The 13288-nt window shown below is 38.1% G+C and overlaps 1 protein-coding gene across 1 annotated transcript in view; it reads right to left on the bottom strand.

Moving 5' to 3' along the window:
* Positions 1–13288, bottom strand: part of Dhc36C (Dynein heavy chain at 36C) — a 1350914-nt gene that overhangs the window by 1119453 nt on the left and 218173 nt on the right. The window contains 1 exon segment of the mRNA XM_090395101.1: positions 12003–12215. Coding sequence (XP_090251227.1) covers positions 12003–12215 — 213 coding nt within the window.

A 13288-nucleotide genomic window follows, 5' to 3' on the forward strand; every position in this document is an offset into this window, starting at 1 on the left:
ATGCGTTTAAGGCAGGGTATGATGAACTATATGTGAGAGTGGGACCTGCTATGAGTCTTTTGACTCCATGGAGGTCTGATGATGATAATAATAATTACTTTAAGATTCTGGAAAAATAAATGTTTGCAGCCTGAAGACAATATTTTTGAAGCAAAAGTATTTTGTTATTCTTATGTTATTATGAAATAAAATGATTTCAGTAATTTTCATTTACTTTCTACTATGCATTATACAAAATATGCATTCATACACATTATGGTTATCTGTTTACCATAAGTAACATAACTTCCTGACATGACAAAGTTAAGACCGCATTAAAAAAAAATTCCCTAATGCAGCATCAATGCTGTAATATAATATTTCGGATTTTATTCAGGAAACACAGAGTCTATCATAACCATTCCTTGAACTCACTGGCCATTCTTGCTCTCACTACTCTATCAAGCAATGCATTCCACAGCTTAACCACCCTCCATGCAAAGAAACCACTCCTCACTCTCTCTTGCTCACAGTTTCCTTTTGCAACTTGCTTACTTTTGCTTGAGGCTGTACAGAAGAAGACAGAGAGAGGAAAAATAGTGTGCGTGTTGCCTAGGTATGATAATGACCAGCTGAGCAGAAGAGCGATGATATTGAATGACATAATAGCTAGAATGTGTGACAAGAGAGAATTGGTATATGTGGATGCTAGGAGTGCTTTTGAGGAAAGAGAGGAATTGTATGCGAGAGGCCGCTTACATTTGAATGAGGAAGGACGTAGGCATCTGGAGAGATTGCTGCTCTGATGAGTCAGTGTGTCCCAGGGAGGATGATAGCAGGGGTGGCCTCTTGTGGGAATGGATACTTGGGAGAAGGGAAATGACATCAGGTAACACTGAGCCCATGGAGTCTAAAGGGGATAATGCTGGGTATAGAAACAATGGCATTTATATGCTTTATACTAATGCCAGGAGTATCTGGAATAAGGGAGAGGAATTGGTGGCAGGAATAGTATCAGCCTGGCCAAAGATTATTGGGATCACTGAGACGTGGTTGACAGAAGAGGTTATAAAAACAGGAATAGAAGTCGCTGGGAACAGCATTTTTCAGCAGGATAGGAGGGGAAAGCATGGTGTTGGTGGGGTACTGCTTATGATAAGTGACGATCTATGTCCTCTAAGAGTGGAGGCGTTGGAAGGCAGTGAGACAAATGATTTTGAGAGCATATGGTGTGAGGTAGAGATGGGCAAGACAGGATATTTAGTGGGATGTTGCTACAGACTGAAGAGCACGGAGGATGGGGACCAGGAGATGTTTAGACAGTTAAGTTTGGCAAGTGCAAGAAGAATGATTGTTATGGGAGATTTTAACTACAGTAGTATAAATTGGAGAGAGGAGGATGCATGTAGCAATAGGGGAATGTAATTTCTAGAATTCTTGAGGGACACATGTCTTAGGCAACATGTAACAGAGAGAACTAGAGGTTCAAGAGTTTTGGATTTGGTTACAGCATCAGAAGAGTTGATAATAACTGAGATGACATCTCTCCCACTAGTTGGAGAAAGTGACCATATGGTTTTGACTAGGAAAATGAATAGACATACAGGAGTATCAAAGAGACGGGAACTTATGTGGAATTATAAAACAGGTGATTATAATAGTCTTAGACGTCAACTTCGGGAAGTTTCATGGAGGAAGGAATTGGAAAGCCAGGATATCATTAGTGCATGGGAAATTGTGAAAGAATATTTGGTAGCAGCAATGGTAAGTTGTATACCACGAGTGAACAAGAGGATGCAATTTGTAGTAAAGTGGATGACAAACAATATTAAACAGGAATTGCATGCGAAAAAGAGGCTATGGAAGAGATATAAGGAGACAGGTGAAGAGAAGATGCATGAAGAATATAAGACACAGGCCAGAAGAGTGACTAGTGTGGTAAGGAAAGCAAAACTGGAATATGAGAGGAGATTAGCCCTAATTTCCAAAGTAAATCCTAGAGAATTTTTTAGATATGTGGTCAGTAGGAGGAGAAATGACTGTGGAAGAATGATATTGTGGGATAAAAATGGGAATAGAGTGACTGATGCAGAGGACATAGTGGAATTGTTCGGTGAACACTTTATTGGAGTATTTCATCCTAGAGGAGTCAGTTTTAATGCTAGAGGGATAGGGCAGATTCGAGGTTTAGAGGTACAGGAGGAGAGTGCGTTTCAGATACTGAGCACTCTGGATGTCAGTAAAGCTTTGGAACTGGATGGTATTTCACCACGAGTTTTGAGAGAATGTGCTAGGGAACTGACAGTGCCTTTAACCTGGCTTGTCGATGAAAGTCTGGCTGCGGGAAAGGTGCCCAGGGAATGAAAGGAAGGTAAGATAGTACCATTACATAAGGGTGGTAACAGACTGGAAGTGTCTAATTATAGGCCAGCTTGTGTGTCATCAGTAGTTGTTAAGATCTTGGAGAAAGTAGTGAGGGAACGTATACAGCATTGGGCAGATGAGGGTAATGTTATCTGTGAGAGAGTCAACATGGATTTCTGAAAGGGTGCTCTTGTTTTAGCAATATGCTAGCCTTTTATAATAAAGTTACAAGAACATTAGATGAGGGAAAGGCATATTCTGCAATTTTCTTAGACTTAGCATTTGACAAGGTGCCACATGATAAGCTGATATTTAAGTTGCAGCACATGGGGTCTGGATATCAGATTTGTCAACTGGATTCAGGATTGGCTGTCTGATAGGTATCAGAGAGTTGTGTATGGTGGAGTAGTTTCAAGGAGGCAGAGGGTTACAAGTGGGGTCCCACAGGGCTCAGTACTAGGACCTACATTATTTAACCTTTATATCAATGACATTGCCAGTGGATTGCAAGGGGATATTCAGTTGTTTGCGGATGATGCGAAGCTGGTAAGGATTATTAGTAAAAGTGCAGATGTGGTAGCCCTGCAAGAGGATTTGAACAAGCTAGACAGATGGGCAAATAAATGGGGGTTTCAGTTTAATGCAGCAAAATGTAAGGTCTTGAAGTTTGGGAAACATCGATGGGACACTGTATACTCTATGGGAGGAGTTATACTGGAGAGAGTAGGGGAGACATGAGATCTGGGGTTGGTGATTGATAGAAACCTGAAATTTAGGGACATATTGCAAAGGTGGTGAAGGTAACACAGAGGATTGCTGCAATAATGAGAAGGACACTGACCTGCAGAGATAAAAGGGTTATCATTCCATTGTATAAGTCTCTGATCGGACCACACTTAGACTATTGTTCTCATATTTGGTCTCCAGGATTTGAAGGGGATAAATTAACTGTGGAAAGGGTACAAAGACGGATGACAAAGATGGTTTCAGGACTGTACAATTTTGGTTATGAGGATCGGCTGAGGGAATGTGGACTGCAGAGTTTGGTGGATAGAAGAAGGTGAGGTGATATGATTGAGACTTTTAAACTGTGAGAGGTGGTTACAGGTTTGACACTGGGGATTTCTTTCACTTGGTTGTACAGCAGGAAGGAGTGATGACAAGAGGCCATCCCTGGAAGTTACAAAAGGAAACTCTGAGCAAGAGGGTGAGGAGTGGTTTCTTTGCATGGAGGGTGGTTGAACCGTGGAATGCATTGCCTGATGGAGTGGTGAGAGCGAGAACGGTCAATGAGTTTTTTGACTCCATGGAGGCCTGAATAATAATAATAATAATAATAATAATAATAATAACAACTTCCAGGGATGGCCCATTGTCATCACTCCTTCCCACTGTTCCACCAAGCAAAAGAATATCCCAGTGTTAACCCTGTAACTACATTTCAACAGTTTAAAAGTCTCACCTCTCCTCCTCCTATCTATGAAACACTGCAGCCACATTCTCAGCTGATCCTCATAACTAACATTCTACAGTCCTGAAACCATCTTCGTTATCTGTCTCTGTACCCTTTCCACAGTTAATTTATCCACTTCAAATCCTGGGGACCAAATCTGAGAACAGTAGTCCAAGTGTGGTCGAATCAGAGTCTTATACAATGGAACGATAACTCTTTTATCTCTGCAGGTCAGCATCCTTCTCAGTATTGCAGCAATCCTCTGGGTTACCTTCACTACCTTTGCAATATGTTTCCTGAATTTCAGGTTTCTATCTCTCGCCCCTAGATCTCGTCTCCCCTACTTCCTCCAGTACAGCTCCTCTAATCGAGTATGAAGCCTACCTTCGATGAATCCCAAACTTCAAGTGTTTACATTTTGCTGCCTTAAACCGATACCCCTATTCATCTGACCATCTGTCCAGTTTATTCAAATCCCCTTCTAGGGCTGCTGCATCTGCACTATTACTAATAACCCTTCCCTGCTTCACAACATCTGCAAACAACTGAATATCCCCCGGCAATCCATTGACGATATAAAGGTTAAACAATACAGCTCCCAGTACTGAGCATTGTGGGACATCCACTTGTAACCTTGTAGCCTCCTTGATACTTCCCCACCATACACAACTCTCTGATACCTATCAGACAGCCAATCCTGAATCCAGTTGACTAACCTGACATCTAAACCCATATGCTGCCACTTAAATATTAGATTATCATGTGGCACCCTGCCTTTGCAAAATCCAAAAAAAATAGCAGTATATGCCTTTCCCTCATCAACTGCTCCTGTCACTTTATTATAAAAGACAATCATATTACTAAATAAGAGTGCCCCTTAACAAATCCATGTTGATTCTCACAGATAACAGTACCCTCATCTGCCCAACACTGTATATGGTCCCTTCCTAATTTCTCCAAGACCTCAACAACTACTGATGACACACAAACTGGCCTATAATACACTTGCAGTCTGCTACCACCCTTGTGCAAAAGCACTATCTTATCTTCCTCCCATTCCTTTGGTACCTTTCCTGCAACCAGTCTTTAATTGAAGAGCCAGGTCAACAGAGCTGTCATTTCTTCAGCACATTTTCTCAAAGCCCCATGGTGAAATACCATCCACTCCCACAGCTTTATTGGTATCCAGAGTACTCACTATTTGGAACACACTCTCCTCTTCCACCTCTAAACCTGAACCTGCCCTATCCCTCTAGTATTAAAACCTTCTTCTCCAGGATGAAATACTCCAATAAAGTGCTCACTGAATAACTCCACTATATTCTATGCATCAGTCACTCTATTCTCATTTTTATCCCACAATGTCATTCTTCCACAATCAATTCTCCTCCTGCTGGCTACATAGCTAAAAAATTCCCTAGGATTTTCTTTGGTTCTTAGTGCCAATCTCTTCTCATGTTCCAGTTTTGCCTTCCTCACCATACTGGTCACTCTCCTGGCCTACGTATTATATTCTTCGTATATCTGCCCTACATGTCTTTCTTTATATCTCTTCCATAACCTATTTTTCAACTGCAGATCCTGTTTGATACTGTTTGTTATCTACTTTACACCAAATTTTATCTGCTTCTTCACTTGTGGAATACAGCTTACTATTGCTGCTAATAAATATTCCTTCACAATTTCCCAAGCACTAATGATATCCTGGCCTTCCAATTCTGGAACTGCCCTTAGTTGATACCTAACATTATTATAATCACCTGCCTTATGATTCCACGTGTTCCCTTTTCTTTGATATACCTGCATGTCTATTCATCTTCCAAGTCACAACCACATGGTCACTCTCTCCAACTGGTGGGAGAGATGTTATCTCGCTTATTATCAGCTCTTCTGATGGTATGACCAAATTCAAAACTCTTCACCCTCTTGTTCCCTCTATTATATGTTGCCTAAGACACTGTCCCTCAAGAATTCTAGAAATTTTATCTACTTATTACTACATACATTTTCCTCTTCTCAGCTTATACTGCTGTAGTTAAAATCTCCCATAACAATCATTCTTCTTGCACTTGCCCTATCCCTCAAATGCCAAAACATCTCCTGCTCCCCACTCTATGTGTTCCCTGGTTTGTAGCAGCACCCCACTAAACATCCTGTCTTGGCCACTTCAACCTCAAACCATATGCTTTCAAAACCATTAGTGTCACTGCCATTCAAAAACTCCACTCTTAGAGGACATAAGTCATTACCTATCATAAGCAGTACTCCACCACCAAGTTTTCCTTTCCTATCCTGCTGAAAAATGCTGTACCCTGCTAATTCAATTCCTGTTATTATATCATCCTCCTTCAACCACATCTCAGAGATCCCAATAATATTTGGCCAGGCTGATACTATCAGCACCACGAATTCATATCCTTTATTTCGGATACTCCTGGCATTAGTATAAAGCATAAAAATGTCACTGCTTCTATACCTATCATTGTCCCCTCTCGACCCCACTGAACTCAGTGTTACCTGATGTCATTCTCCCTTTTCTCCAAGCACCCATTTCTACAAGAGGCCACCCCCTGCTACCATCCATCCTGCGAATTCTAGTTTCCCTGCATTGACACAATGACTCATTCAGAAAACAGCAATCTCTCTAGATGCCTTTGTCCTTCCTCATTCAAATGCAAGTGGTCTCTCGCATACAGTTCTCTTCTGTCCTCAAATGCCCTCCAAGCATCCACATATTCCAATCTTCTCTTCTGACACATTCTGGCTATTATGCTATTCAGTATTACTGCTATTCTGTTCAGCTCGTCACTATCATACCTGGGCAACACACACACACACACGCACACAATCTTTCCTCTCTGCATTTTCTTTTGCACAACCTCAAGATAGGATAGGAAGTTTTGCACAACCTCAATTGTAGATAGGATGTAGATAGTAATGATGTAAGTTTCGTGTAGTACTATCATATCCTGTACATGTCAGGAATTTGATGATGATGATGAAGAAATTTGCTGAGATTATTATTTATTTTATGAAGGTTAAGATATTGTTTGGGGTTAATTTTGTATGTGATTCCAAAGTATGTTCTTTTAGGTGTAAGGTGGGTATGAACGATGTTTAATGTTCTGGGGATGTTAGCATTGGTATATAGTGCAGTTGACTCAAGCGAAGTTGGGACATCTTTTTTTGGGATAAAGTTAGGTTAATATTTTTTGAAATAAGTCATTGGTTTTAATCATAAATTGAGATGTGGTTATTAATGGTTTAATAACCACATCTCATATAATTTTACATCTAATATGTGGTTTTACTACACATTTGGATAAAGTTGATTTATTGGGTTTTTTATGAGAAATTATTAGGCATATTGTTTAACCTACTTTGTGAATTTTGACTTGTCTGAATATATATGGAATGCAAGTAGTTAGGGGTACTATTTTTCATTATTTTTTTATATATCTTATTTTGATTTTTTAACTTGTGTAATGCATTATCAATCTGTTTTATGAGGCTAGGAGTAGGGTGTTTGAATTTTCTGGTACGTGTTTCGATCATTCAAAATTTCTACTATTTTATTGTGATCATCAGCTTTATTTTTAATGACTACTATGAAACCTTTGTCTGTTTTAGTGATCATGACGTCTAGATTCTTTTGTAGTGATATTAAAGCTTTCTGCAGATTGGGAATAATGTTAGACTGTATTTTTATTTAACTATTGATGATGTTATTTATTTTATATTGCTTCTTTATTGGAGTCTGTTTTTAGTTTTGCCTGGTTTTCAATGATAATATCTTTGCTTGGCATGTATCTTGAGATCATTACAAAATTTAAAAATTTGTTTAAAATGGTGATATCATCAGGCATGGATTTATAGTTTGACAAATTTATAATCGAGTCATTCAGTGTAGATTGTGCTGTAATGTATTCCGAAGATTTAGAAGCTACATTTTTATTTTTATTTTTATAGGGATGAATTAAAGCATTCCATTTTTTGGTATGCCGATTTTCAATCAAGTTTGTGTAGTCAAAACTCACCATAACAAAAAATGGAATGCTCTGATTCATCCCTATTCATCCTTGTTAATTTGGGATTGGATTTTTTGTGAGAATTGTTCAGACATTCAGATTCAATAACATTTTTAGTCTATTTTTTGTCTGATGAACACATGAGCATGTCAGTTTTTTTTTAATCTCTTTTTAAGGCCTGCTTTATAAGCACACTAGGTGCATGACAGCAAATTTTTTTATTTCCAGTAATCGATTTTTTCACACTTACTATAGCAAATTTTGGGATAATTTTGTAATTTAGACAGTTCATGAGAAATTCAATGTGTAGTTTTTGGCCAAAATATTTTAAAATGAATATTGTATATAATTCTTTCATAAATTCAATGCAATAATATAGACCAGGATTAGAAAGAGCATAATATCTGAAGTGTGTGTTATGTGGATGAAGAAAGGACAGATTAGAGGTTTTAATAACAGTTAGAGAACATAAGTCATCACTTATCATAAGCAGTACTCCACCACCACATTTTCCCTTCCTGTCCTGCTGAAAAATGCTGTACCCTGCCATTTCTATTCCTGTTATTATATCATCTTTCGTCAACCACGTCTCAGAGAACCCAATAATCTTTGGCTAGGCAGATGCTATCAACAACACCAATTCATCTGTTTTATTCCAGATAAAGCATAAAAATGTCACTGCTTCTATACCTATCATTATCCCCCTCCAGACTCCACTGGACTCATTGTTACCTGTTTTCATCCCCCCCCTTACCCCAAGCACCCATTTCTACAAGAGGCCACCCCTGCTACCATCCACCCTCCAAATTCTAGTTTCCCTGCATTGATGCACTGACTAGTTCAGAAAACAGCAATTTCTTCAGATGCCTACGTCCTTCCTCATTCAGATGCAAGTGGTCTCTTGCATACAGCTCCTTTCTGTCCTCAAATGCCCTCTAAGCATCCACATATTATTATTATTATTATTATTATTATTATTATTATTATTACCCATGACCTCATGGACCATCTGGGAGGTCCTTTTATCACACACACACACACACACACATCTCACCATACCGTGTCTTAAACACACTCAAACTCCTTGCAGACACCACACTCTCAGGTAAGGCATTCCAATCATTCACAACTCTGCACGAAAAAAATCTGCCTCTCACTTCCCTACTCACACCCTCTTTATACAGTTTCCAGATCTTATAACAACCTCTTACCAACTTGTAGGTCTCTATCATATCTCCTCTCTTCCTTCTCTCCACCAGACTCTGCAAATTACATCTTCTCAATCTTTCTCATACTCAACATTCCAGAGGTCGGAAACTACCTTAGTTAGTCGCCTTTGGGCCTTTTCCAACATCTCTTCATCCTTCTGAAAACCCGGTGACCAAATCTGGGCACAATAGTTGATGTGTGGCCTAATCAAAGCCTTATACAAAGGAACAAGAATCTCCCTACTTCTACACGTCAGTGTCCTCCGCATCATTCCCAGAAGTCTTTGTGTTGTCTTCACAATTTTGGCGATGTGTCCCCTAAATTTTAGATCCTTATCCACTATTACCCCCAGATCTCTTATTTCCTCTACCTCCAACAATATATTCTCACCAAGCATAAATTCTGCATCCCATCTTTGTTTTCCAAATTTTAAAACCTTACATTTTGCAACATTGAACTCACATGCCCATTTGCTTGCCCAATCACTCAATTCATTCAAGTCTTCTTGCAAGGCTACAACATCTTCACTACTCTTTATGGTTCGTCCCAACTTTGCATTATCTGCAAAGAACTGAATATCTCCATCCAAATCTTCACCAATATCATTAATATACAAGTTAAATAGTAATGACCCTAAAACAGACCCCTGAGGCACTCCACTAGTGACTTTCCTTTTCCTGGATATCACACCCCCATACACAACTTATTGATACCTATCAGATAGCCAGTCTCCAATCCAATGCACTAATCTAATATCCAACCTCATCTGCTCTAGTTTGACTGTCAACTTATCATGAGGTACTCTATCAAAAGGTTTGCGAAATCCAAGTATATTACTGTGTATCCTTCACCTCTGTCCAAGGAAGCAGTCACTTTATTGTAATAAGTAAGTAGATTACTAAAACATGACCTCCCTTTAGCAAATCCATGCTGTCCATCAAATCTTCTCCAATCCAAATATTCCAATCCTCTCTTCTTACACATTCTGGCTATTATGCTATTCATTATTACTGCTCTTCTACTCAGCTCGTTATTATCATACCTGGGAAACACATGCACACACACTATCTTTCCTGTCTGTGTTTTCTTTTGTACAACCTGAAGCATGAATCTCAGATCTCTTGCCACCTGATTTACACTGCCTCTCAAGTCATTCGTTCCTACCATCACAATCATCTCATTCACCATTTCACCCCTCTTAATTGGGATAGTGACACTTTCTATCATTCCTCCAATCAAACACTCCTCTGACATCCTATCTTGCACACCACAGATCATCGAGTCTCCATACATCATACCTCATACCACTCTGTTCCATGATTGCTCACCTACATCCCTCATTCTTTCTCCTCTAACCCTTTCTCTCAATGTTCCCCTACTTACCTGCTGTCCTGGCATCACTCTATCCCTGGTTCCAGCACTCCCTTGCATTCTTTTCATTCCCTCTGACTGTTTCCATTACCTCCTCTTCTATCATTCTCATAACTCTCTCTCTCTCTCTCTCTCTCATTCCCTCTCCTCTACGGTTTCTATTCTCTCCTCTTCTATCATTCTCATAACTCTCTCTCATTCTCTCTCTTCATCATCATTATCATCATCATCAAATTCCTTGAGGGTACATGATGATGTACCCTCAAGGGGTGTACAGGATATGATCGTACAACATGAAAAATTTACATCATCACTAACTTCCTATCTACAAATTAGTCTGTTACTTGTCAAGACTCCAAAATTATCAGATCATATTTCTATCATCTAAGGCACTTTTTACTGTATCAATCCACCTATAGCTTGGTCGTCTTCTGGGTCGTTTTCCTGTCAACCTGGCAGAGAACACTTGTTTTGCTAATCTCCCTCCTTCTCTTCTACTGTTTCTATTCTCTCCTCTTCTATCATTCCCATAACTCTCTCTCACTCCTACTCTGATTTGCCTAATCTCATCTTTCATACTTCTCATCTCATTCCTTTTGCACATATATGTATTCTTCCTTCTCTCACTCACCACATATCCAAATGCCGGGATGCATACATACAAAGCACCGCATGCCACAAAATCCTGTATTATGTTATGAAAAATAGAGTCCTTAAATGGGGGAGGACTTGGTGACACGCCATTTGTAATTGGAGCTGCGGCTGCTGCCATCATTCAAATAGTGTCGAAGAATTACTACAATTAAATGCTAAATACTAAATGCTTTACTACTACACTATGTTATACGCTCTACTGTAAGCTAATTTACTTACACGATACTATAAGTATAAACTATATTTAATTATACTAAATAACTAAATCCGAAAACTTAACTTCTTCTTCTCTTCCACCATAGATGTTTCCGACTCTGTCCTCGCCTTCTTGGTAACTGAAAAATAACACAATATAAACAACAACTAAACTCCAAAAGCAGCACCACTTGTATTACTGAAAAAACATAGCGCAGTTTGTGACAGAAGTCACACTATAAACCATTTAAAAACACTTTTTTTTCTTGCACAGCTCAAATCCACTGCCACATTCTTCAGTGATTCTAGCACCTTGCCTGTGAAGGAGCTATTTGTGAAGAATTCTTTCTCATAATTCATTAAAGATTTTGGTTGTACTGAATTGAGTTGCTTGTTTTATTTTCCATATTTCTTCTGATCAAAAAAAACAAAAGTAAACAATAGGCAATGACAATTTGTACTTTATACCTATTATTAATAAAGGTATTGATTTCAAAGACTGCAACTGTGTATCAAAATCCATGTATTATCATGTATCTGTTTTTATTTCATGCTTAAAATTAAGCAAATTTGTGACATAAGTCACACTATAAACCATTTAAAAACACTTTTTTTCTATTAATAATAATATTAATAGAAAAAAATTATTATTATAAATAATAATAATAATAATAATAATAATTAATATTATTCATGTCTGTCTTATGATAATATATTAAACTCAAATGAAGCAATTTTTGGTCATTTACCTTAAGATTTTCAGCAGCTGTAAGTACAGACTTTACTGCCCTCATACCATAATCATAATGGCTTTGAGAAGATAACTGTTCAGAACAAAGTCTATAGGTAGCAACAATTTTGACAGCTAGTGGCCTCGCATTTACAAAGCCACATGAATAAAGACTTATTTCTGCAATAAGAGCATAGTCAGGAACCATCATGGCAACTGGCCGAAACAGTACCTATATCACACAAAATTAAAATAAAATTAAAAAAAAAAGTAAACATCAATCATTATTATCATTATCATTAAATCAAATGAAAATCTTGATTGAGGGAGGGATAAATTCTAGTTGTAACTAAGTCCACCATGTCATTTTTTAATTCATTCTACTACACATTCAGTACCCATGTTGTTAATTATTATCATTAAACACCCAACCTCAATGGAAATAAAAAAAAAACTGCTATGGAAAGTACACACACACACACACACACACACACACACACACACACACACACACACACACACACACAAGGGTCATCAAACTGTGCTTTAAAACTCATTAGTGTCTGCATTCAGAATATGCTCAGACAATGCATTCTGCTCATAAACTACTCTCCATGCAAAAACCTGCTCATAAACTACTCTCCATACAAAAACCTGCTACTTACTTTCTTGCTTGAATGCTAGTTATACAGTTGGGATGACCCTTATTCTATTCCAATTGCCTATTAAATTTACACAAAGTATATGAATGTTAGGACAGCTTTCTGCATATTCTCCCCCCCCCCCCCAATCCTGAAAAGTTTTGATTGTCGATAGACAGCCTCCCTATCAATGAAGGATTGAAGTATGCAGCCTGGATGCATACCTATCTGTAAAAAAGATAGGTAAGATTGGAAATAAAAGGGGAATAAAAGGCATTAGACAATTGATTCTTATTTATTTCATTTTAAATTAGAGTGGACATTTTTAATTTTAAATCAGATATGGTATATATATCCTCAGGACAGAATTTCTTTCATCTTGATCTACACAGAGGATAATATACTTTCAGAACAGGAAAAAAAAAAACTAAGAAAACTATTTATTATGCAAAAATTTCTTGTACGTGTAAAAACAATCACTAACACACAACATTCAATAAATATAAAAATGAGGTTACTGCTTTAACATATGTAACATACTAATGTGGGAACAGAGGTGGATGAATAGAATGGGCTTAGGATATTGCAGAATCTCAATGTAAATACAGCTGTTGAATTAGATGGGATATCATTAAGATTTTGCAAGAATGTGGAAAGGAAGTGG

This window comes from Typopeltis vanoorti, chromosome 7 (genome assembly GCF_054136105.1).
Source record: "Typopeltis vanoorti isolate ZY-2024b chromosome 7, IOZ_Tvanoo_1.0, whole genome shotgun sequence".
NCBI lineage: Eukaryota > Metazoa > Arthropoda > Arachnida > Uropygi > Thelyphonidae > Typopeltis > Typopeltis vanoorti.